The sequence below is a fragment of the Diceros bicornis genome, chromosome 23 (assembly GCF_020826845.1).
Source record: "Diceros bicornis minor isolate mBicDic1 chromosome 23, mDicBic1.mat.cur, whole genome shotgun sequence".
Taxonomy (NCBI): Eukaryota; Metazoa; Chordata; class Mammalia; order Perissodactyla; family Rhinocerotidae; genus Diceros; species Diceros bicornis.
This window is the reverse complement of record NC_080762.1, coordinates 24,998,768-25,023,255: the sequence shown is the minus strand read 5'-3', so window position 1 is coordinate 25,023,255 and position 24,488 is coordinate 24,998,768. Positions and strand designations below refer to the sequence as shown.

General features: G+C 36.2%; 1 protein-coding gene across 1 annotated transcript in view; it reads left to right on the top strand.

Annotated features, from left to right (window-relative positions):
* Positions 1 to 15,071, top strand: part of CDC40 (cell division cycle 40) — a 45,761-nt gene extending 30,690 nt beyond the window's left edge. The window contains exons 8-15 of the mRNA XM_058566464.1: positions 325 to 399; positions 2,293 to 2,338; positions 5,153 to 5,254; positions 6,253 to 6,368; positions 6,626 to 6,759; positions 12,071 to 12,147; positions 13,646 to 13,790; positions 14,802 to 15,071. Coding sequence (XP_058422447.1) covers positions 325 to 399; positions 2,293 to 2,338; positions 5,153 to 5,254; positions 6,253 to 6,368; positions 6,626 to 6,759; positions 12,071 to 12,147; positions 13,646 to 13,790; positions 14,802 to 14,979 — 873 coding nt within the window. The 3' untranslated portion in view covers positions 14,980 to 15,071. The remainder of the gene's footprint in view (positions 1 to 324; positions 400 to 2,292; positions 2,339 to 5,152; positions 5,255 to 6,252; positions 6,369 to 6,625; positions 6,760 to 12,070; positions 12,148 to 13,645; positions 13,791 to 14,801) is intronic.
* Positions 15,072 to 24,488: the final 9,417 nt, after the last annotated feature.

Genomic DNA, 24,488 nt, shown 5'->3' with positions numbered 1-24,488 from the left:
GATTGGCGGATGTTAGCACAGGGCTAATCTCCTCACAAAAAAAAAAAAAAAAAAAAAAAGGAGAGGAGTGGGGGTGTTAGCAACTTGATTGACTAAGAATTCCCTTGGGCGAGGAAGTCAATATTAAAGGTTAAAAAAAAAATCTTCAAAAGCTTAATGTCAATAAAGACTTCTCTAAGACTGCTAATGAAGGTGATTCTGTCGCATGTGTTTTGGAAAGAAGAAATAGTAAATTAAGTTGCTTGAAAATATACTGCCCTTTCTTATGTTTAATTTCAGCTGATTTTAGAATGCTTCTGATTGATAACTAATACCTTTTTACAGGGCGTCAGTGCTGTCAGATTATTTCCTCTTTCTGGCCATTTATTGCTGTCTTGTTCCATGGACTGTAAAATTAAGGTGAGTTTTCAGTAACAGAGTAGGAGTGCTGCAAAGCTAGTGCTTTGGTTAAATCTATTTGGTTAATTATATATAAATTTGGGTTTGTTAGGCAATTAGAGGCTAATTTTTTTCTCTTAGGCCCTGTGAATGCAGTAGTTTATGAACTGCTTCCAGACATGTTGATTCAAAATATGGCTCTGTGGTCCAATTGGCTACACTCTTTTGTAAGCTTCCACAACGTAATCAATCACTTTGGCTTTAGACACATAAATATTTAATCACTAATAATGCGTTTTATAGAGGCTTTGAATATGTAACTGAGTTCGTTTGTTCCTCAGAACCTTATGAGGTAGAGAGGACGTGTGATAGAAACCCCATTTTTAGAGAGTAGATAATATGTCATCCTTTTTCTTCTAAATGCAAGTAGGCACCAAGTAGAGCTGCTCCTAGGGCTCGTCTCCCACTTTTTATAGTCTTGGGAAGCTCTACCTTTAGCTGATGTTCAGCCATAGAGTGGGTGATAGAAAAAACTCAGTTGCCAATGCATGTCAACTTGAATATGGAGAAAGCCTTTTAAAAATCTTAAATCTGGAAGAATAGTTATCTGTTTTGTGTGTTCTGTGTCCACATCGTTATGATGGTCAATAAATATCAACCCTATAGTGCTGGTGGAGCTTGGAAGGTTGAATCGTTAAAATTTTATTCTTTGTAAATAATTCATGGATATTAACAATATATAAATAAGGCAGCTTCTTTTTATGAGAGCAGCCATTTAGGCATTTGTGTCTAGTAGCTTAAAATGACAGGCCAACAGTTTTGAGTAAAAACTCTTATTTCCATTGACTTTCACTTTGTTAATTGAGATTATGGTCCTCTCTTTGAACAGTTAAACAAAGCATAGAATTCAATTTAGGTCACTTCTATAAACATTTTATGTGTAAGGGGCTGAGGATAAAAAATTATTAAGACACTACCCTTGCCCTTAGGGTGATCATTTCATTATGGTATAAGTGATCTTTGTAGAGGCAGGCACAAGGTGTTCTGGTTTCAAAGAAAAAATCTACCTTAACAGGAAGGCTAAGTAAAGGGGGGTGTGGGGGGCGCATAGAGAGTGGAGTATGTCTGAAAAGAGTCAAGAGAATGAAGCAGCATGGTTGTGCTGAGAACTACAAGTTTTGTGGTTGCTGGAGTCTAAAATCTGAGAGACACAGAATGACTATAGTCATAGGCAGGGAACCAGGTCCTGGAGGTCCTTGCCTGGTATGGAACGGAGACTTTATCCTCTTGGCGCTGGGAAATGCTTTCTATTTGAGAGCACTAGCAACATTGTTGAGGGCTGGGTTTGAGGCAGGCGAAAATGAAGGTTTTGAAGCTATTGTATTAATTCTTTTTAGATGTGAAGAAAATTGTGAGCCTGTTACATTTTAGTCTAGATCATCATTTTCATACAGCTTCTATAATACTTGTTACTTCAGAAAAGTTAAAAATAAAACCTTTTAGTACCAAAATGTTATAAACATGGCAGTTTTAATAACATTTAATTTTTTGAGTACTTCATAATATTACATAAGTAGAAACTTTTCATCATAGAAAATATATCAAATACAGAAAAGAACATAAAGAAAATGAAAATCACCTGTATTAGCTCCATCTAAGTTAAGTTCTCTTGATATTTTGATGTATCTTTAAATATCAGATTTCAAAGTTTAGTTTGTGTGTGTGTGATCCACATAGTGCAACACAGACTAGCAGCACGTTTAATGATGTGTAATGCCTTTCGTTAAATCCCCTATACCCACACAGATATGCACACACCTAGCCAGCATATGACTGTTGTTATTGATTGAAAGTTGTGATTTTATCAAAGACTTATATTAAATTTATATTTCCATGTGTTGTTTTTTTCCCCAGCTATGGGAGGTTTATGGAGACAGGCGCTGTCTGCGAACATTTATTGGTAATACTTCTTTTTTCTCTGGCTATAAATCTGTTTGGAAAGACTTGTTAAACCAAGATAATATCATTGACAGTAATTTCACTACACTGACATGAAAGAAGGTCTTCTCAGACTTGAGCTGAGTCTTGAAGGGGGAGTAAGTCTCCCCATGTAGACGAAGGAAGAGAACTAGGAAGAGACAGCAGCAGAGCAAAAGCAAAAGTGGTATGAGAAAGCATGCTGCTCTGGTGGAGCCACGTATATTTCAGAATTGCCAGGGTATGGGAGATGGTGAGAGAGGAAAGTGGAGAAAAGTAGTGGGGGCAGGGCATGGAGGAACTTGTGTGTCATTAATAAGGAGTTTAGATTCTGTCCTGAGGGCCTTGGGAGGCCAGCTACTAAATAGCTCTTCCAGGAAAGCAACATAATCAGATTTGAAGTTTACAAAGATCACAATGGCAGTATGGAGGATGCTTTGGTGTGGCAGGCCTGGAGGCAGGGAAATGAATTACAAGGTTATTTCATTGGTCTGGATTAGAGATGATGAAAGCCTGAACTACAGGAGCAGAGATAGAAAGGAAAGAACAATGAAGAGTTAAAATCAATGGGACTGAGTAACTGGATGTGAGGGATGAGAGTGAGGCAGGAATCTAGGGTGACGCCCTGGTGGCTGGATGAATGGTGGTCCCATTCACCAAGAGAGGGAGCATAAGAGGATGGGGAGGTTTCAGATTCGTTGAATTTGAGCTGCCTTTGGGATATTGAGATGAAAATGTCCAGTAAGCAATTAGATAGCCAGATGTTAAGCTTTGAAGAAAGGTTGAGAATTGGCAACTAAAGCATATAAAAGGATGAGATTGAGAGAACTGCTGAAGGAAAGAAGAGGCACAAAGAGAGGACAGCTTTGTGGCAGGCAAGGCTTTTCAGTAGAGAATAGTTTATTATCTTTGTCAGATTTCGTGTGAAGGCTAGTTAGGTTTCTAAGCTTAACTGTATCACATTGAAATACTATTTTTGTGAATCAGAGTGGCTCTGTTTTTAGATTCAAACAGGAGTCCATTCTACAGGGCCTCGTTATGATTTTAGGGCCTCACTGCACAAATACTGCCGAAGACGCTGTAGCAGCCCACAGGAACACTTGTGGGAAGGCTCTCAGCAGGTCCAGGGGAACAAAATGGCTCCTGCAGATGGAGTGGATTTGATCCCCATCTGTCTCCCCCATACTGGCAGACAGTTTTTCAGTGGAAAACTGAAAATTTCCTGCTTAGGAAGATGATAGCAGCTCTGACCGGGACTCCTGCTGTAGAAAAGAATGCCTAATTGCCATGGCACATACTGCCTGACTAGAGTTCTTTGGTGGTGGTTGTTCAGGGCTGCCGTGTGTGGTTGACAGTTTGTGCCATGCACAATTGTACTGGGCAGTCTTGGTCATGGTGGGGTGGTAAAAAATAGGAAAGTTTTTGCTTTCATTTAGCCACATTTTATTTGTCGTTGTAACTTTCAAAAGCCAGCCCTGGTGGTCTAGTGGTTAAGATTCGGCCTTCTCACTCCTGCGACCCAGGTTCATTTCTGGTCAGAGAACCACACCACCCATCTGTCAGTTGTCACACTGTGGCAGCTTCCTGTTGCTGTGATGCTGAAAGCTGTGCCACCATATTTCAAATACCAGCAGGGTCACCCATGGTGGACAGGTTTCACCAGAGCTTCCAGACTAAGACAGACTAGGAAGAAGGACCTGGCCACCCACTTCCAGAAAAATTGGCCGTGAAAACCCTGTGATTAGCACCGGAGCATTGTCTGATACAGCACCAGAAAGTGAGAGGATGGCGCAAAAAGACCGGGCTGAGTTCCACTCTGCTGTCCACAGGGGCGCTAGGAGTCAGAATCAACTTCTCAGCACTAACAAACAGCAACCTTTCTAAAGAGTTGATTGGTCTGGCAAGACTGATTTCCAAGCAAAGCACCTTAAAATTAATTTATTGTCAGAATGCTATCTTAAAATAGAAGTTAATATTTGTATTCAAAAAGGTTTAGTCTCGGGCCGGCCCCGTGGCTTAGCGGTTAAGTGCGTGCACTCTGCTGCTGGTGGCCCGGGTTCGGATCCCGGGCGCGCACCAACGCACCACTTCTCCGGCCATGCTGAGGCCACGTCCCACATACAGCAACTAGGAGGATGTGCAGCTATGACATACAACTATCTACTGGGGCTTTGGAGGGAAAAAAATAAATAAATAAAAATCTAAAAAAAAAAAAAAAAAAAATTAAAAAAAAAAAAAAAAAAAAAAAGGTTTAGTCTCTGAGATTCTAAATCCATTTCTATGAAATTTGGTAATGTGATCACAGAAATATACAGTTATTGAACAAGGACTACAGTTTTCATGAACTTTAGGTTAAGGTCACTTTGTTTTCACTTCCAGCTTGGTGAGTAATCTGAATGAACCTCCAAAATGTCAGCAGTCATTTCTCTTTCATTGGCAATAATTGGCCTGTTATGTTTTCTAAATTCTTGGCTGTGTAGTCATCAGTTGTATGTATTACATATTAAGAGATTGCCACAACAGACTTTAAAAAGAAAATGTTAGATCTTTTCTCTGTGTTCTTACCTAAATGTTATGCATCAGAATTACCTGAGCTGCGTTTTGAAGGGGGTTGGGGGGGAACCACCTACATTCCCAAGCCCACACATGATGTATTTTGAGTCATTAAATCAGGGAATGGGGTTCTAGTGATTTTGACTCATAGAGTAGCTTGAAAACCATTGTTTCATGCTGTTTCTCATATGTTTTAAGAGAAGATACTTCGCCTCAACTCTATTTCTGTCATCTCTGCCTTTAGGTCACAGTAAGGCTGTTAGGGACATCTGCTTTAATACTGCAGGAACACAGTTCCTCAGTGCAGCTTATGACAGGTATCTTAAGCTCTGGGACACTGAGACAGGTAAGAGCTCACTTCTACTCATACATGTTTATCTTATAAATTATCGTTTATAAATGAAACAATGTGAGTGGTCTTCTGTGGCAAAATGGTAACTTCTCTAACAGCTAATTCTCATACCATTGGCTGTCAGCTAATATCAAAATGTCGAGTTGAAACTCAGCTACATAAGTAGCTCTTTCACTGAAACTTTGTTTCCACCAAATACGATTTATAAAGCAAACGTATTGATAGATAAGCAAATTTGAAATCTTCCGTAGACCATTTAATTGATCTTTTTGTTTCCCTACATCACCCAGCATACTGCATTGCACATAATAGAAGCACAATAAATGTCTGATGAACAGAATTAAATTTAATTTCTCAAATTGATTAAACTGTCAGTCTCAAGTTCCGTGGGCCAGTTGGTTTTACATATTCACAGACAGGTTAATCAGTACACTGTGGCTAATATAATCTTATATAGAGAATCATCTTTCATCTTACTGAATTTTAAGGGTAAAAATAATAGCTGATATTTATTGAACGCTTACTTTTACCAGGCATTGTGCTAAGCACTTATGTGCAGTATCTCATTCAATCCTTTAAATATCCCTATGAGATGAGTACTGTTATTTTTATAGATGAGAAAACTGAGGCTCAAAGAGGTAACTTTTCCAGGGTCACACAACTAGTAAGTGGTCAAAGGGGGTTCAAACCAAGGTCTCTCTAAGGCCAAAGCCCATTCCCTTAACCTCTTCAGCAGTGCTCCTCAACTCTAACTGCACATTGTAATCACCTGGAGAGCTGCATCTATTCTGCAGTTGAGGACACAAATTTACTTCTGAAAAAACTGTTTTTAATCATTAAAAATCCCTGAAAAGAAAACAATGTCATTTACAATAAAGAACAAGCAGGCTGCCCTTACAGCCTCAAAATTTATTAAGCAGATGGTCTCTGGATCTTAATCTTCAAGTGTTTAAATTTATTTTACCTTCTTTAACTTGGGTCTTTGGTTTTAGGACAGTGTATATCAAGATTTACAAACCGAAAAGTACCCTATTGTGTCAAATTTAACCCTGATGAAGATAAGCAAAATCTCTTTGTGGCTGGGATGTCTGATAAAAAGATTGTGCAAGTAAGTCTTTTCCCAGTATTTTCATTAAGATTCCTGAGCGTTATGATGTGTCAGGATGGAATAAGGAATAGTAACTTATGTAATGTTTGTTACTTTTAGGGACTGCTGATGCTCTATTCTTGGGAGAAAACAGTAAATTCATAAAAATATGATATTGGAGATCTTTTCCTTCTTCACTTACCATAATTATGATCTTTGTTCGTTTTCATAAATCTGCTCCACTTCTTTCTTTACCTTTTCTCTTGTTTGATATACAGTGGGACATTCGAAGTGGAGAAATTGTGCAGGAATATGATCGACATTTGGGAGCTGTCAACACCATTGTTTTTGTTGATGAGAACAGGAGATTTGTGAGCACATCTGATGATAAGAGCCTAAGGGTTTGGGAATGGTGAGTTTCTATCAGAAAATCTGATTTATATATAGCAAGCAATTTAAAAGTTTGTAGCCAAAGACAAAGCCTGATAATATGCAACCATTTGAATATTTTCACAACTGTGATCTCTGGCTTGCCAGTCAAACTGTTTAACTATTTAAGTACGCAGAATATAGAAATATTCTATATTCTATATTCTATATTCACGCTACCTTTCATAGTCTTTGGATAGTCTATCTAAAGGATATATATTTTGAGTCATTTTTCTTGCAGTGGTGAAAAGTTTGTATTGTGTTGTTTTACATTCTTTACTAGGTATCTTATATGTCTTTGCAAATGGCTGATGAGAAGTACAGGCCACATATGTATAGACTATATTGGTTACTCCAGGGATTCAGTATAAGATCCTGGCCTCAGAACCAACCCAAAGAAAATACTGAAAAATCTCTTACTTTTTTAAATGTCTGCATTATGATTATTCAGTGCTGAAAATTGCCCCCTATCATCACCCCTGTCTCCTGCCATTCATAGCCCATAATGGTGAAAAACACATGTTTTACTTGTAGAATATAATCAGAATATATTGGTTAATTTTGCTTTCCTAGAGAAAAGAAAAACTACTTTTCTAAAGTGAAGAAATACTAAAGCTAGTTTCACCAAGTATCATAGATCATGTTTTATAATTTATTTACAAAAAAGTACATAGTAATCTTTTTGTTTAAATGAATGTTTGTTTTTATAGTCAGTTATGAAGCACAGCTCAACCATAGTTACAGCCTTGCAGGGACTAGAAACTGTGTCTTCCCACCTCCAGAACTTGTTCTGCCTTAAGAAGTGGGAAGCCTTGAACTACAGCCAGTAATTTCCTTCTGAAACTGAGTCACTTTGGGGAGCTGAGTAGGTCCGTAACCATTGTCAGGGCAATTTGGGTAACTAAAGGTATAATGTAATTTAACTATAATTTCTTCCACACTCACCACCAGTACACCCTTTAGATTACCCCCAATTAATGGAGAGATGACTATACTTTATATATAGTCTTAGCATCATCTTTAAGGTCCATGATTTAAGACTATCTTATAACTAAGATCTTTCTTACTTCTGGAAATTGTGTTACATGCAGAGAATCTGATATGGACACCAAGTTTTATATGAGCCACCTGAGATCATTTGCACAATACTCCAGAGAATAAACATATATATACTTGTGTTAATTATACTTTAACGATTTGATTGTACTTAAACTTTCAGATGTTTCTATCTTCAGATGATATTTTAGCTCCATTTTAAAATCTGGAGTGGTATAAAAGAAATTGGTAAATATTTAAATGAAGCACCAATTATAGGACTTGAAGAACACTTGTGTGTGTTTTCTAAAATAGAGCAGTGGTCAGCAAAATATTTTGATTGAATCAAAGAGTGATGTTAGCATGTTTCTTTTTCTTTCCTTCTCAGAGCTTAAGAAATACTCTGAGTCGTAATACTGTTTTATTATAAATGATGACATCCTGTAGATTTCGGTTTAATGCTCACTTGCTATTGCAGCCTTCCTAACCAATCCTCACATGAGGATAGGGGACTCTTCTCTATCATCCCACACAACCTTTTGCTTTCCACAGCTTTTTAGGGCTTGCTTATTTGTTGCTCTTCCCTGACAAGTTCTTAACGATGAGAGAAAGAACTGTCAGTCATGCTCTCCATCTGTCCCCAGGACCAGCACAGTGCCTGGCTTATAGTGTGCACTGAATATCTAAGGAAATCACTATTGTCATAATTATGAATAATGTTACATTTATTGAGCCCTTTCTATGTGCAAGCCACGCTAAACATTTTAAGTGAACTATTTCATTTAATATGCAGAGCAATCTTATGAGATAGGTATGCTTGTTATTCCCATTTTACAGATAAGGAAACTAAGATAGGTTAAGTAATTTGCCCAAGGTTCCATGAGACGTGAAAGGGCCAGAATTCAAACTCAGATCAAACTGATTCCAAAGCTTGAGTTCTTTTTTTTTTCCAGCTTTATTGAGGTATAATTGACAAACAAAATTGTAATATATTTAAAGTGTACAACATAATGATTTGATATACATTGTGAAAAGATTCCCACCATGAGTTAATTAACACATTCATCAGCTCACATATTTACCTTTTGTTGTTGTTGTTTAGTGAGAACACTTAAGTTCTACTCTCTTCGCAAATTTCAATTATACAATACAGTATTATCAACTATCATCACTATGTTATACATTAGATCCTCAGACCTTATTTATCGTACGACTAAGTTTGTACCCTTCTACTAGCCTCACCCTATTTTCCCACCCTCCCAGCCCCTGGCAGCCATCATTCTACTGTTTCTATGAGTTTGACTTTTTTTTTTTTTAATTTATTCATTTATTTATTTAGTGTGTGTGTGTGAGGAAGATCAGCCCTGAGCTAACATCCATGCCAATCCTCCTCTTTTTGCTGAGGAAGACTGGCCCTGAGCTAACATCTGTGCCCATCTTCCTCCACTTTATATGGGACGCTGCCACAGCATGGCCTGACAAGCGGTGCGTCAGTGCGCGCCCGGGATCCAAACCCAGGCCACCAGCAGTGGAGTGCGCCCACTGAACCGCTATGCCACGGGCCCGGCCCCTGACTATTTTTTTTTTTTAATTGCACACATAAGTGATACCATACAGTATTTGTCTTTCTCTGTCTGCTAAGTGCTAAGGGCACTTAGCAAAATGCCCTCCAGATTCATCCATGTTGTCGCAAATGGCAGCATTCCTTCTTTTTTAAGGCTCAATAATATTCCATTGTATATATAAATACCACATTTTCTTTATCCATTCATCCATCAACGGACACTTAGGTTGTTTCCATACCTTGGCTGTTGTGAATAATGCTGCATTGAAGATGGGAGTACAAATATTTCTTTGAGATAGTGATTTCATTTCCTTTGGATATAGATCCAGAAGTAGGATTGATGGATCATATGGTAGTTCTATTTTTAATTTCTAGAAGAACTTCCATACTGTTTTCCATAGTGTCTGTACCAGTTTACATTCCCACTAGCAATGCACAAGGGTTCCTTTTTCTCCACATCCTCACCAGCATTTGTTATCTCTTGTCTTTTTGATAATAACCATCCTCACAAGTGTATGGTAATATCTCATTGTGGTTTTGATTTGCTTTTCCCTGATGATTAGTGATGTTGAGCACTTTTTCGTGTACCCGTTGGCCATTTGTATGTCTTAATTTCTCTTTCCAGTAGTTCATTATTAGTGTATAGAAACACAACTGATTTTTGTATATTGATTTTGTATCCTGCAGCTTTACTGAATTCATTTATTAGTTCTAACAGGTTTTTGGTAGAGTCTTTAGGGTTTTCTATATATAGTATAGTATCATGTCATCTGCAAATAGAGACAATTTTATGTCTTCCTTTCCAGTTTGGATGCCTTTTATTTCTTTTTCTTGCCTAATTGCTCTGTCCAGGACTTCCAGTACTATGTTGAATACAAGAGGTGAATGTGGACACCCTTGTGTTGTTCCTGATCTTAAAGGAAAAGCTTTACTATACAAACTAAAACTATTATACAATTTTAAAGGAGATTAAGAGATTATAATTAGATATTGAGCAGCCTTTGGTATTCTCATCGGTTACATTCATGACATGTCATAGACATGTTTTCTCCCAAAGGTATTTATTTTGTTAAAATATTTTTAAAAGAAAATTTTACAGCAGTTGACACTACTATTTATCTTTTATCTTTAAAATTTCATAGATTTTTGTTAGGGTTTTTTCAATGGTTTCATTTCCAGACTGAAGATTATTTGTTAGATATAAGTTATTAGCTTATTATACTGAATTACAGTTTCTAATTAAAAAATAGTGTTGTGTTTATTAAATATAACTATGCCTAGCAGACATTTTTACTAAAAATAATGACGTTCACAAGGTGTTCAAATTCATTTCTTGTTCTGGAGCTCATTGTACCAAGTGTCCTTGAAATAAGGGATCTGTTTAAAATTTTTTGTTTACTTTTAGTAAAACATTGATCGATATGAACCTGGACTATGGTTCATTTAGTTTAGAAAATGTTCTTATGTTTTGATCCATGTTATAAAACTACTAGCTGCTAATAATAAATATGAGGAGGGAAAAAATTTTTCAGATTGAGGGTCCTTTCAGTATATCTGGGTCATTCTGAATGTCAATTCTCATGGGTACTTTAGAAGTTTAAAGGTTTGAAGATTTGACAAATGATACTGTTCCCCGGGTTATACCTGAAATTTTTTTCCTCTAACCAAGACCCTGATGGAAGTTTTTTCTAACCATTTCTTCCTTCTTCTGGATGGATGGATATATGGATAGAGAAAATCTTTACTTAAAGGCAAATAATAATAATAATTATTATTATTATTATTTTCCAATTAATCAAAGTACTAGAACTTGAACCATAGTTTGAAATTGAAATTGCTGCTTTGTATTCTGTGTTATTTATCAGATTACATTTCCCACACATTACTCTGTAAAAAACATTTCTGGTCTCTAATGAAGAGCAACAAGACCAAAATCCTTCAGAACTACTAAAGAGTTTTTTATCATGGACAATACTAAAAATGAAAAGGCAATTACAACCTTTGATGCTTCTAGATTTAAGTGACTAGCATTGGATTTTTGTTCTTTTTGCTTATTCCTTTGTATTACTCACATGAGAATTTTTTTAATGCTCTTTCTCCTGCACTGTACGCATTTGGAATATTTTACATGTAAACTGAAAACAGAAGATGTCCAGGTACCAAGCACTTAATCTCTCTTACCCGTCCAGAAATACTGAGATTTCTGGATGGGCTCGATCTGCTTGCAGATCCCTTTACAGCTTTGCCTGCCATCCACTTGCATTGCTGAAGGCTCTTTAGCACTGTCACCTGCTTGCATAGTAACAAGATTGACTGGCAGGTAAAATAGGAATACTTCCCTGTAGGCTTGCCTCAGACATCTTGCTTCTGCCTACCATGGTACATTTTTAGATGAGATCATTATTAAAGAACTTCCAGTAACAAACTTTTTTTCAACATAAAGGTCAAAGTTTAAATCAAATAGAGTTAGAAAACTAAATCACTGACACTCTTATAATTGTCATGGAAAGTCATTTGTGAAGTAAAAGATTTATAATCAATAGAAGGTCATTTTGTGATTGTCCTTCCTCCAAGAAGTTTCATGAAAATTTTAATAAATGTATAATTTCAAGAGTATCACTTTTGTTTCAAAGATAATTCTTCTGAAGGTACTTTTTAAAATTACTTATTCTGATATGCTATTTTTAATTTTTAGGGATATCCCTGTGGATTTCAAGTATATAGCAGAACCCAGTATGCACTCAATGCCTGCAGTGACTTTGTCTCCAAATGGTGAGTTAGTAGATAGCATGTGTTTTTAAATGCGCTTCTAGGACATGGTGTGATTTCTGTATTCAAAGAACCTTGGCCATTCCCTCCTCGGGGAAGTCTGTCAGTGGGCAGTACTTATATAAGGAAATCTTTTCAATATTAGAAATAATCACTGGTTTTCATATGTGAGTCACCTCACCCATTCTCTTGTTTTTTAAAAAAAATAAAAATGAAAGAAACAATGATTTGCAACTAACATTGAGCATCTAAGGATTCGCATCTGAGAATCAGGTTTTTTTTTTTTTAATAATTCTCCTTCCAACAGAATCATGTTCAACAACTCATTTAGTGATTTATTGTGAGCTCTTTTTCATTCAGGAGATAGAAAATTTTGGTCTGATTCGCCATAATGAGAACACCTCAGCAATTCACTATAAAAGATTTTCTCAGGCAAAAATAAAAAAGATAAATCTATTTAATACTGTTTTCTATTCAATAAACCATTGCCTTTTAAGTACAAGGTAATTTGTACAGAAGACATACTGACAGTATACTGATACAATTGTAGCTTGACATGAGGGTATTAAAGTAGAGGAACTGATGTTGGGGCAGTATTGTCGTAAAGGCAATTAACTTGCGTAGCTATTGTGAATGTGGAGCAAGGAAGAGGAGGCAAGACATAGTTTGCTTTTCCATCAGGGCATCTGCCACAGGGAAATCAGTGATCATTTGTCAAATGCCCTGTGATTTTTATGAGAAGAACAACCTAACTGGGTCCTATTTTGATAATCACCATCTTGTATACTTTGTCACATTTGTCACTGTGCATCTACACCTCATGCAGTGTATTTTTAAATCATCTATTACAAACATTGTGCCCATCTTGAACAAGGCCATTTACCTGCTCAGACTATGAGCATTGTTAGGATCATTCCCTTGGTTAATAATGTCTACAAGTATATAGGATGCAAGAGGATACTGCAGTGTAGGCTCTAGGGGCTTTGGTGAATCCTGGGTAGATAAAGGCAATGTGGCCTTTCAGCAACAGTTACTATAATTTTTTTAATCATCTCTTTTTTTCGTACAGTTTTATTTAATAATCCTAGTTTTTCTCACCTAATCTTTTTTTTTTCCCATAATTAACATAGGTAAGTCTCTTTCTCCCCATGGTTCTGTTGTCTGTACTTACTACAAACTAATTTCATTTCCTAAAATTTTAGCTTAGTTCTATTAATGCTAAACTCAGAATTTCTGTATATCATTATTTAAACAAAAAAAGCTTTTATATAGAGAGTGCTCAATGCTATATGCTTGTATGGGCAAAATTCATTACTTTATGTATAAATACCTCTTGCCAGTGACATATTTGTAACACTTTACAGGTGGCATGGTAAATTCATTTTCCTATTGTTATAAAATAGTTGGGATCAAAATATTAATGACTGAACATATTTAAAATAAAAAATCTTGTTAAAATTTTCAGTCTTTCTCTAAAATGTATCATTTATTGAATTTGCAGGGAAATGGCTAGCATGCCAGTCAATGGACAACCAAATCTTAATTTTTGGAGCACAGAACAGATTTAGATTAAATAAGAAAAAAATCTTTAAGGGCCATATGGTAGCAGGCTATGCTTGTCAGGTGGACTTTTCACCAGACATGAGGTAAGTTTAAATCTTCTCATGTATTCTTATATTCAAATATGATAATATTAACTATTCTTGTACAAATAACACCACTTTACAAATCACTTTCCCATATGTAATTGTATGAGAACTGTGCAGAATGTCAAAATACCAGATAAAAAGGCAAAAACAAGTTACGAAAACTACATTTTGCTTTTTTAAGTTCTTCAGTATATCTCCTTATATTGCTTGGTCCTGTGCCTTTACCCACATAATAAATTCCTGTCTATATAGGCAATGCCTTATTTTCTCTCTGCTTTTCTAAGCAAGGCTAGGAGGACTGTAATCACTATGTGGCTGTGATTGAATGAACTCCAGAAGAATTCATTCTGTATTGCATTGTTGAAGTTAACAACTTCACTATAGCTTTTTTTGTGCTGGCACCTCAAATCCAGCTTCTGAATATTTTTAGGTCACACTAGATTTGTGAATCCCCAGAGTCTTTCTAAGAATGAAACTGCATTCATTCCCCATTTCTTAGCTAAAATATATAGGTAGAAATAATTCAGAAATCCCTGTAACCTAGTATGTTTAGCCTGGTAATTGCGCCTTAGACTCCTACCTCTGAGTCAGTCTTAGACATATTCAGAAGATGGTGGAGCCAAAAAATAATTATGAAGGTGGTAGAGTCTAATACAGTAGAATGGGTCTAAATGTGTCCTCTGGCTTTATATGAACTTGGTATCTACACTGTTTCTATCTAGAGATTAATTGTGATACTGCATTCATTGTGGCCCCTGGGTCTCCCAATGTTGCAAGTTAAAAATAAATTTTTACTCGTAGATTGGTAGCTCAATGGGGAGAGTTTGGGGTAGAAGTTTAAATTATAGACTGCTGTACGCTCTACCTTGTTATTTTCACTGAGTATTGTATGTTCACATTGATTTTTTTTTATATTAAGATGAAAAAGATAAATTCTTTCTGTTCCTCGTTCACTTTACCAGTTTAAGGTGTTTGAATAATTTGAATTTATTTTTCTTCCCATTGTAGCTATGTGATTTCAGGAGATGGAAATGGAAAATTAAATATCTGGGACTGGAAGACCACAAAACTCTACAGTCGGTTTAAAGCTCATGATAAAGTGTGTATAGGTGCAGTATGGCATCCTCATGAAACATCTAAAGTCATAACATGTGGTTGGGATGGTCTCATTAAATTGTGGGATTAAAGAGATTAATCCTTAAACTATCTAGGATCATTTTTGATCCAATATCATATTTAACTATATTTAATTATTAAATGTGTTGGATGACAACTTGATTTACAGATTATGATTTCCTTACATGGCCTTATGAAGTTGACCAATTGTTTTAAAAAAAAAAATCCTTTGTAAATTTGGCGTATATAATTTCATTGGTAACTTCACTTTCTTCTTTATGGATGTTATTTATACAGAAAATGACCATTGACTTTCTAATTGACAAGTAGTTATTGTTGGCAGGCAGTTTGGGTTTACCCCCATGACATACTGAAAGAATCCCAAGTGGGTTTGGGGTTCTAAAGGAGGTAATATAATTAATGACAAATAACTCAGAAGGGTACCATGTATTTACCTCTTCAACAAAGAGGGAAGTAAGGAACAGGGATGATGTAATTAAATGTGAATCTGAAAGAAGGATAAAACTACCCACAGTTACTGTTCCCATTATTTTCAGTGGGTCAAGTTCTCATCTTTTGGATTCAGGAGTTCCGCTATTTTTTATGACATATGTTGTATATTTTTAGTTGTAAGCCAGCAATCTTCTCTGACTGCAGCATTCCTCTAATTATTAAACAATGTAAAATAAAAATCAGTCCAGAGTTCTTTCGTTGACTGTCTTCCTGATCAGTATGACAGGACTATATACAATCAGAGAATTACATTATTTTTGAAGATGGAACTCAAGAGAATGAGTCAAGACTTGGAATTTTATTAGTATTTACTATCTGTAAGGACCTGGCTACACTTTCAGAAATCAGGATCTCCTAGGTCATTGCTTCACAGATGTTACTACTGAGATACTCCTCATAGGAGACAGGGTGTGAGGGCATAGTCCAAAATGTCAACTTGCAATTTCTTTGAAGTTGTATGGTTTATCTTTAAAATTACTGATTTTGCTTGTGAATATATTCGACAGAACTTTTTAAGATTAGAAAATTTTTAAACTTCTTTCCAAATCTTTGAGTAAAATTGACACTCTAGGAAAATGGCTAGGGTTCCCCAGTTTGAGAAGCAATGTCTGTGGTTGGTTAAAAAAAAGTTTAAAAACTTCAAATTGTGAAATCAAGATAGCCTCTTGAATATAGTAGCTAATGGCACTTTAGTTTGACAAGCCATTTCTCCTGTTTTATTACAAATCTGTATCAGATGTTTGAATGTGAGTTGAAATATTTCAGTACCATGCTAAAAAAAAGATTGGTTCATAGTGCTCAGAATGCTGACTTGGAGACCAAAATCATGTTGAGTATTGATATCCTAAGGGCATTTATGCCGAGTTCTGTGCTATCAATAGCAGTTCATGCTTCTTGCCCTTAGAACTTTCATTTTTAAAATTTTAAATTAAAAAAAAAAAAGACGTGGTATAGATGACCAGGCACTATAGCCACATATAAATAAATTTCAAAGAAGAAAATAGAAGAAGAGAATAAAAGTGGTAGAGATGTATTTTTGATCAAGGAGCCACTCAAATAAGAGTACACTGCCCAGCTGCTGCCATTTCTGTGTCTGCTGGGAAGGATGGCCACCATTTCCTGAAGAGGAAAGAGTTCAGACAAGACCTTTTCTTTAGTCCCAACCACTGGTTTTAACAAATGTGAATTACTGAAATGTGATGGGACAAAAAGAATTAATCATACATTTAAACTATCTTGCTCAGCACCAGTCTTGTGTATATTACAAATCAATTCGAAATCTGGGTTTATTTTATTGTGTTTTTGACTGTTTCTAAACTAAGTAACTGTATATAAAAATTGTCTCTTTTTTAAAAAGGTATTTTTAAATAAAGCATTTTTTGTAGAAAGTGTTATCAAAATTTTTGTTCTTAGTCTCCTTTTAAGTCTTAACTCTGTTGAGACACCAAATTAAACCATTTGCAGATTTTAAATGGGTCATTTTGATTTTATGGGGAGAAAGGATGCTTTAAAGGTGGGTATGGTATATTTATAGGTTTATTCCAATTAAATAATAAAAATACAGGGCAGTGCCCTCAGAGCGCACAGATTAAGTTTAACACATTCCGTATTTTTTCACTTAGTGGTGGCACTGAGTCATGATTGTACCCATTTCAGGTACATGAATGAATGGGGGTTTTTTCCAGCATTAAAAAATCTCAAGGTCATGTTACTGGAATTAGTGGTTATCATCTGGCTCCTTTTCCTCACTGCAACCTTTATGTCACACCCAGGACAGATTTCCTTCCTAAAAGTTAGAATAAAAATGATGCTTTAGTGAAAGTTTTAATCAAATGAATATTTAAATATTGAAGCACAAGCTGGAAATATTTTGTCCTAAATAAGGAGACAGTTTTAAGATAAGGAACAGAGAGTAACCTCAAACAGGCACTTCTTTAAGTAGAAAAGTATAGAGTGATTCTTGAGGAAGCATTGTGAGGCCAATTGATGTCCTTAGCATGTTTATAACCTGAAAGAAAACACTGACAGTGAAATATCGAACCCATTTGAATGGCAGCTGTAAGGACTGCCAACACTGGCAATAATTATCGAGGCTCTCCTTGAAGAACAGTGTTTCTCAGAGTGTGGACTGAGAACCATCTGCATCAGAATCACCTGGAGATGGTGTCACTTACTGAGATAGAGAATTTAGAAGAAAGTAGAGGTTAGTTGGGGGAGCCATAATGAATTCAGGTATGGGGAAGGGAAGTGTGAAGTGCCATCCAGGTCAAGATAGCCAGCAGCAGTATTAACATTTGGGTATCAAAGTGAGATCTACGGAACGCTGATGCTGTATTTCACCAAAGATGCTTGTTTTTCACATTTTGACATCTCTGAAATAGGACTACATCATAAAATCAATGATGTGTCATAATTTGATTGGCAGCATTCTTTCTTCCTTAGTGGATCATAAAATAATTGATGAAATATAGTATAAACAAGGCAAATACCAAGGGACCTAAGAAGGAGAAGATCCAATGGAAAGAAGGTTCTGTCACAGCACACTTGGCTCAAAATTCACGTTATCAAATGTTTATTTGATCATTGGGTAAATAAAATGAATGAACTAACAAAAGACTGCAATTTATAGCCCTTTTTTTTTTTTTGTGAGAAGGATCAGCCCTGAGCTAACATCCATGCCAATCCTCCTCTTTTTGCTGAGGAAGACCCGCCCTGAGCTAACATCTATTGCCAATCCTCCTCCTTTTTTTCCCCAAAGCCCCAGTAGATAGTTGTATGTTATAGTGGCACATCCTTCTAGTTGCTGTATGTGGGACGCCGCCTCATCATGGCCCGACAAGCGGTGCGTCGGTGCGCGCCCAGGGTCTGAACCTGGGCCACCAGTAACGGAGCGCACGCACTTAACCACTACGCCACGGGGCCGGCCCAAAAGATTGCAATTTATAGAGAGAGAGATATATATATATTCATTCATTCATTCACTGAGTCAAAGTCGGCACTCTTAACAAGGTCCCTGGATCATATGCAGGCTAAGGATGAGAATGAATGAAGTAGAATCTGAGTTTATCTTGAGTATTTCAGAAACGACACTGTTTAGTACATGTAAACTCAGAGAAATTTAGCTAACCAAAAATATGTACACCTGTGTGTGCATGTGTGTGTATATATGTATGTATATGCATGTATGTATGTAAATATATGTATGTTATACACATTTTATATATTTATATGTATGCCTTCCATGCTCATAGTCACTTTAATAATTGTAGAAACAACTTTCTCAACCTAAACACTGCAATTTTATCTGGAACTTAAGGGAAAAGAAGTCACGACTTGCAGGCAGAATACTTGGAGTGGCTTTATTTTTAGTGAGAAAGAAGGAGGTAACTCCTTTGCTTGTAGAGCTTCCTATAACTGCAGTAGCTGTCTTCAGATGAAATTTTTAGCTCCCCATGCCCTACTCTCCAACCTTCAGCATTTGAGATCTGAGGGACTAACTCAAATCTCAAACATTTTTGATTTAAGTATATGTTCTAGTATAGTGCTAATAGAAATATGGGAGCCCTATATGTAATTTTTAATTTTCTAGTGGCCACATTAAAAAAAACTAGGGGACATTAATTTTAATATAGTTCATTTAATATAGCCAAAGTATTATTTCTGCATTCAATTATTTTTAAAATTAACATTTTACTTTTCTCATACTAAGTCTTTGAAATCTGGTGTATATTTTACTTAACACCACATCTCAATTCAGACACTAAATTTTCATCAAATATTTTATCTACTTCCACACAAAGTAGATTTACATGCCCAAGTTGTTCCAAACATACCTAAGAGTTTCCTAATAATTGAATCAAATGTAAGTTTTTAAAATTTAAATTAATTAAAAGTAACTATAATTTAAAATTCCTCAGTCACACTAGCCATATTCTAAGTGCTCAATAGCAACACGTGGCTAACGGCTGCCATATTGCACATAGAGTTCTGGTACCACTTTTTACAGATAGTGGCTCAAATATTGAACTTGACTGCTTCATCTGAAAGGCATTCTAAGGTTCAAACTACTCATAAAATATCTCATATAAAGAATATAAATGGTCATATTTTTCTGTGCTACATTTTGGGTAGTTTTCTCCGGTTTATCTTCCGACTCACTTTACAGACCCTTCAGCTGTGTCTAATCTGTTTAATCCATTAAACTTATTCCAATGTCTATTTTCCGTTTATGGAAGGTCTATTTGTACTTTTTTATATCGACCTGTTCTTAATATGTCTTATTTTCTTATGGTTTCTGTACAGTCTTTTATGCCTTTAATCATTTTAAACAATTTATATTATACTTTCCTTAAGATTGGTATTCTGTGATCTCAAGTTCTTGGGCTGAAAATCCCAGTGTTTATTGTGTCTGTTAACTCTACCTCATGGTGGGCTGTTTCCTTGTCAGCTGTAATTTTTTTATTAGGAGTTCATCTTGTTTTTTTTGAGGAAATCTGTTGTAGCCTGAGTTGAAGAGTCCCTTCCGAGTGGCTTTACATTTGCTCTGCCATGTACCCCTGAGGTTGATACCCCTAGAACCAGTTTTTTATCTTCATTTCTCAGCTTATGGTTTGCCTCACCATATGATTAGTATAAATTCAACCCCTTATATAGGCTGCAGTGTTCAAATTCTCATGAGAAACTTTTATTTTCTCCTAGACCTACAGCAACGATAGGCTTCCTTGTGCTGGGCGGTAGATTTTTTAGGACCCTTTGCATTGAGGTTGTAGCCCTCCAAGGGTCACAGTGCTGCAGGTAGTCCCAGTCCTCTCCCCCAACACAGACCATATCTGTAGTGCTCAGGCCCCTAGCCATCACTGGTATGAACTCCTAGGACTACAGCAGTGTAGAGTCCTGTCTACCTCTCTGGCTCTAGGCTCCCTCTGAGCTTTTTGTGTCTAAAATTTTTCTTTCTTGGGCATTCAGCCATACATAGACATGTATGTATGTGTGTGTTATGTGTACATACAGACACATACACATAGGCTCCCTCTGATTTTTTGGGGTTTTGGGTTTTTTTTTTTAAAGCTTCAGTGTACATTGTGTATCCTAGTTGTTAGTTTAGTTCTTTATGTGAGCTGCCGCCACAGTATGACAACTGACAGACGGATGGTGTGGTTCCACGACTGGGAAATGAACTCGGGCCATGGCAGCGACAGCGCCAAATCTTAACCACTAGACCACCAGGTCTGGCTCCCTCTTAGTTTTTTGTGTCTGAAGATTTTTCTTTCTTGGGTGTTCATATATATATAAATATATATACACACACATACACACATAATTATATATATATATGCATACATATATATTCACACACACATAAATACAGAAGGACCACCATAGATATAGATATACTTTATCTTCACATATTGCCACTTTGTCAGGATAGTCTTAAAACACAGAAGTATAAATGACTGCAGTCTGAAACATTCTGGTTTTTAGAACCATGTGAGTTTGTGTTATCCAAAAAGATGCTTTTCCTCAGGGCACTTCACTTGATGACTGGAGAACCATTATAATGGATTCATCTTTCATCTGGGCCTTTTCTTCTGAATAAGTACATCATTTGGATTCTTCTGAATTTATCCTAAGACATCCCTTTATAGCACACAAATCAAGAAATTATCCTACCACTGTCTAAGCCTTCGCTAATCACAAAAATCTTAGAATAATGAGATTTTCAAGCTAGAAGAAATCTTAGAAATCAAATATTCTGACCTAAGAAAATAGGCCAATAAAGGTGATGACTTGCTTGATATCACGCAGCTAGTTAGCAGCAGTATCAAAATCTTTCTACTTTCATCCTACTCTCCTGCCTCCTCTACATAATGCCACTTAAGCGTGTATTTTTTAAGTTGTGAGATTTGTGTCATAGTCTTTGTGGCTTCCAGCTTGCTCTCTCTGAGGTAGGTAGTTTAAAAGAAACACTCAGCTATTTGGACCGTGTTTATTTCATCCTTTAGTAAAACAGAAACTGTAGCTAAAGACGTTCTCATGGCCTCTTCCATTAGAGTTGGGCCCCCGTCACTCTCTCTCTCATAACTGTGCCCATGAGAACGTTTTTTGGTCATACTTCAAATAAAATAGTTTTGAGAAAAGAATACCTTTTCTCACCTTGTTTTTACCCTTTGAAAAACTGTATTATTTTGTCCTATAAAAACAATGTGGTTTTAATCATTTTTGTAAATACCAAATGAAAGAAATGGCCTCACATCATCACACCTTCTTTCGTACACTGAAAAATATTCCCCATGCTACTATGAATTGTGATTTAATATACTGACTCTAAAAAGTGGCTTGTCTGGGAATTGGCACAAAGAAAGGACAATGAGGAATGAGAAAGGAATACTGAGGTTGCATATACTAGGATATCTTATAATAATAATTGAGCCTCCAATTATTATTGTATTTATTCGATTCAATAATTATATACCTGTCAAGTCCCTAAGGTCAAGTAAGATCTCCAGGCTAGCATCCTTTAATCAGGAATGAGGGCTACCACAAGCAGTGCAATAAACAACCATGTCAAGAAAAGGACAAATTGTGCCTAAAATTAAATTAACCAAAATGAGAGACAGTGAGCCATCTAAATTCCAAAGATATTTTTAGGGCAGAAAAAATCACAATAACAAATGACGATGAAATAATTTCAGTGAAAAATCCTATGTGAAACAGCTTTCTTTATTCATATTCAACAAATATTGACTGAGCACCTTTTACCCAGCAGGCTCCCTGCTAGGCCCTGGGGCTAGAGACCTGGCCCTCACCCTCATAGAGCTCACAGTCTGCTGGGAAACAGCCATTATACAAGCAGATACATTTAAATATAAGGAGTGTGAAGGTGCAGAGAATAGAATGCATCATAGGGACACATAGCTGGGGGCTTAAGTAGGGGGGTCCCTGAGGGAACGATGTTTAATCTGACATCAATCCTTGAGATATCATATTTTCTTGTGCAAATAATTAATAGCTTGTTTTTATTGATACATAATTGTGGTTTCTCATTAATGTTATAGAACCCACTTGGACCTTTGTGTATTATATATAGCCACCCAAGAATGATATCAAAATATCCAATGCCTGGTAAGGCAAGACACACAGCAGTTAGAATAGAAGCTAACCATAGTGCTGGGGCAGGGTCCTGGAGGCTGCCTGTTGTGCTGTGCATTAATTGCTTGATCTTGGGGAGGTCTGGGGGTCCTGTGGGAGGGGCTACAGTGGAGGACAACCACTAGGGGACTCAGGACCACAGCCATTTACCAACCACTATAGCTCACGTGTACACATTGGTTGCATATCTGTCTTATGTATACTGGGCTTCTCTATTGCAATAGTCTAGATTAGAATCAAACTTGACAGGAAAAAAATCCCTTATTATTTCAGACTATCTTATTGTGCAAAACCAATCACTAAGAAAAACTTAAAATATTTTATGAGACTGTGAAGTTGCTAGTTTTAAAAAGCATTAGTTTTTTTTTTATTATTTTGTTGTTGTTTATTTTTTGTTTATTGCAGTAACATTGGTTTATAACAGTGTATAAATTTCAGGTGTACATCATTATACTTCTATTTCTGCTTAGATTACAGATTATGTTCACCACCCAAATACTAATTACAACCCATCACCTCACACATGTGCCGAATTATCCCTTTCGCCCTCCTCCCTCCCCCCTTCCCCTCTGGCAACTACCAATCCAATCTCTGTCTCTATGTGTTTGTTTATTGTTGTTATTATCTACTACTTAATGATGGAAATCATACGGTATTTGACCTTCTCCCTCTGACTTATTTCACTTTGCATAATACCCTCAATGTCCATCCATGTTGTCACAAATGGCTGGATTTCATCGTTTCTTATGGCTAAGTAGTATTCCATTGTGTATATATACCACATCTTCTTTATCCATTCGTCCCTTGATGGGCACTTAGGTTGCTTCCAAGTCTTGGCTATTGTGAATAACACTGCAATGAACACAGGGGTGCATGTATCTTTACAAATTGGTGTTTTCAAGTTCTTTGGATAAATACCCAGCAGTGGAATAGCTGGATCATATGGTAGTTCTAGCCTTGATTTTTTGAGGAATCTCCATACTGTTTTCCATAGTGGCTGCACCAGTTTGCACTCCCACCAGCAGTGTATGAGAGTTCCCTTCTCTCCACATCCTCTCCAACACATGTTGTTTCCTGTCTTGTTAATTATAGCCATTCTGACGGGCGTGAGGTGATATCTCATTGTAGTTTTGATTTGCATTTCCCTGATAGTTAATGATGCTGAACATCTTTTCATGTGTCTGTTGGCCATCTGTATATCTTCTTGGGAGAAATGTCTGTTCAGGTCTTTTGCCCATTTTTTAATTGGGTTGTTAGTTTTTTTGTTGTTGAGATGCATGAGTTCTTTATATATTTTGGATATTAACTCCTAATCAGATGTATGATGTGCAAATATCTTCTCCCAATTGTTAGGTTGTCTTTTCGTTTTGTTGATGGTTTCCTTTGCTGTGCAAAAGGTTTTTAGTTTGATGTAGTCCCATTTGTTTATTTTTTCTATTGTTTCTCTCGCCCGGTCAGACATGGTGACAAAGCATTAATTTTAATGAATGTTAAGAACTAGCATTTTTCTATATTGTGCTAAACATAAAGTGTGACAACATTAAGCTCACTTAATTTATTTTTCTTAAGGACAAATACAATAAAATTTAAAGAATTTCAATAATTTCTAAATTTACGCAGTTTAACAATATATTGAATCTTTGGTCTACAATTTCATGTGATAAGTAAAGTTCAAATACCTCTTTCAATGTAAGAAAAAGGAAGATGTTTTAGCATAAGGTTAAATGCAATACTGAATTCACAATAACCAGCAACTGGCTAGTACAAAAAGAATTATGTTATTGCTTAAAAGGCAAACATAAATCTATCTCCAGCAAAAGAGAACAATTATATTAATTGAGCTTGGAGGCACTATTATATTGTCAGGTATAATAATCTGTTTAAATGAGGCCTTCATTTTTAATCTGGTGAAATATG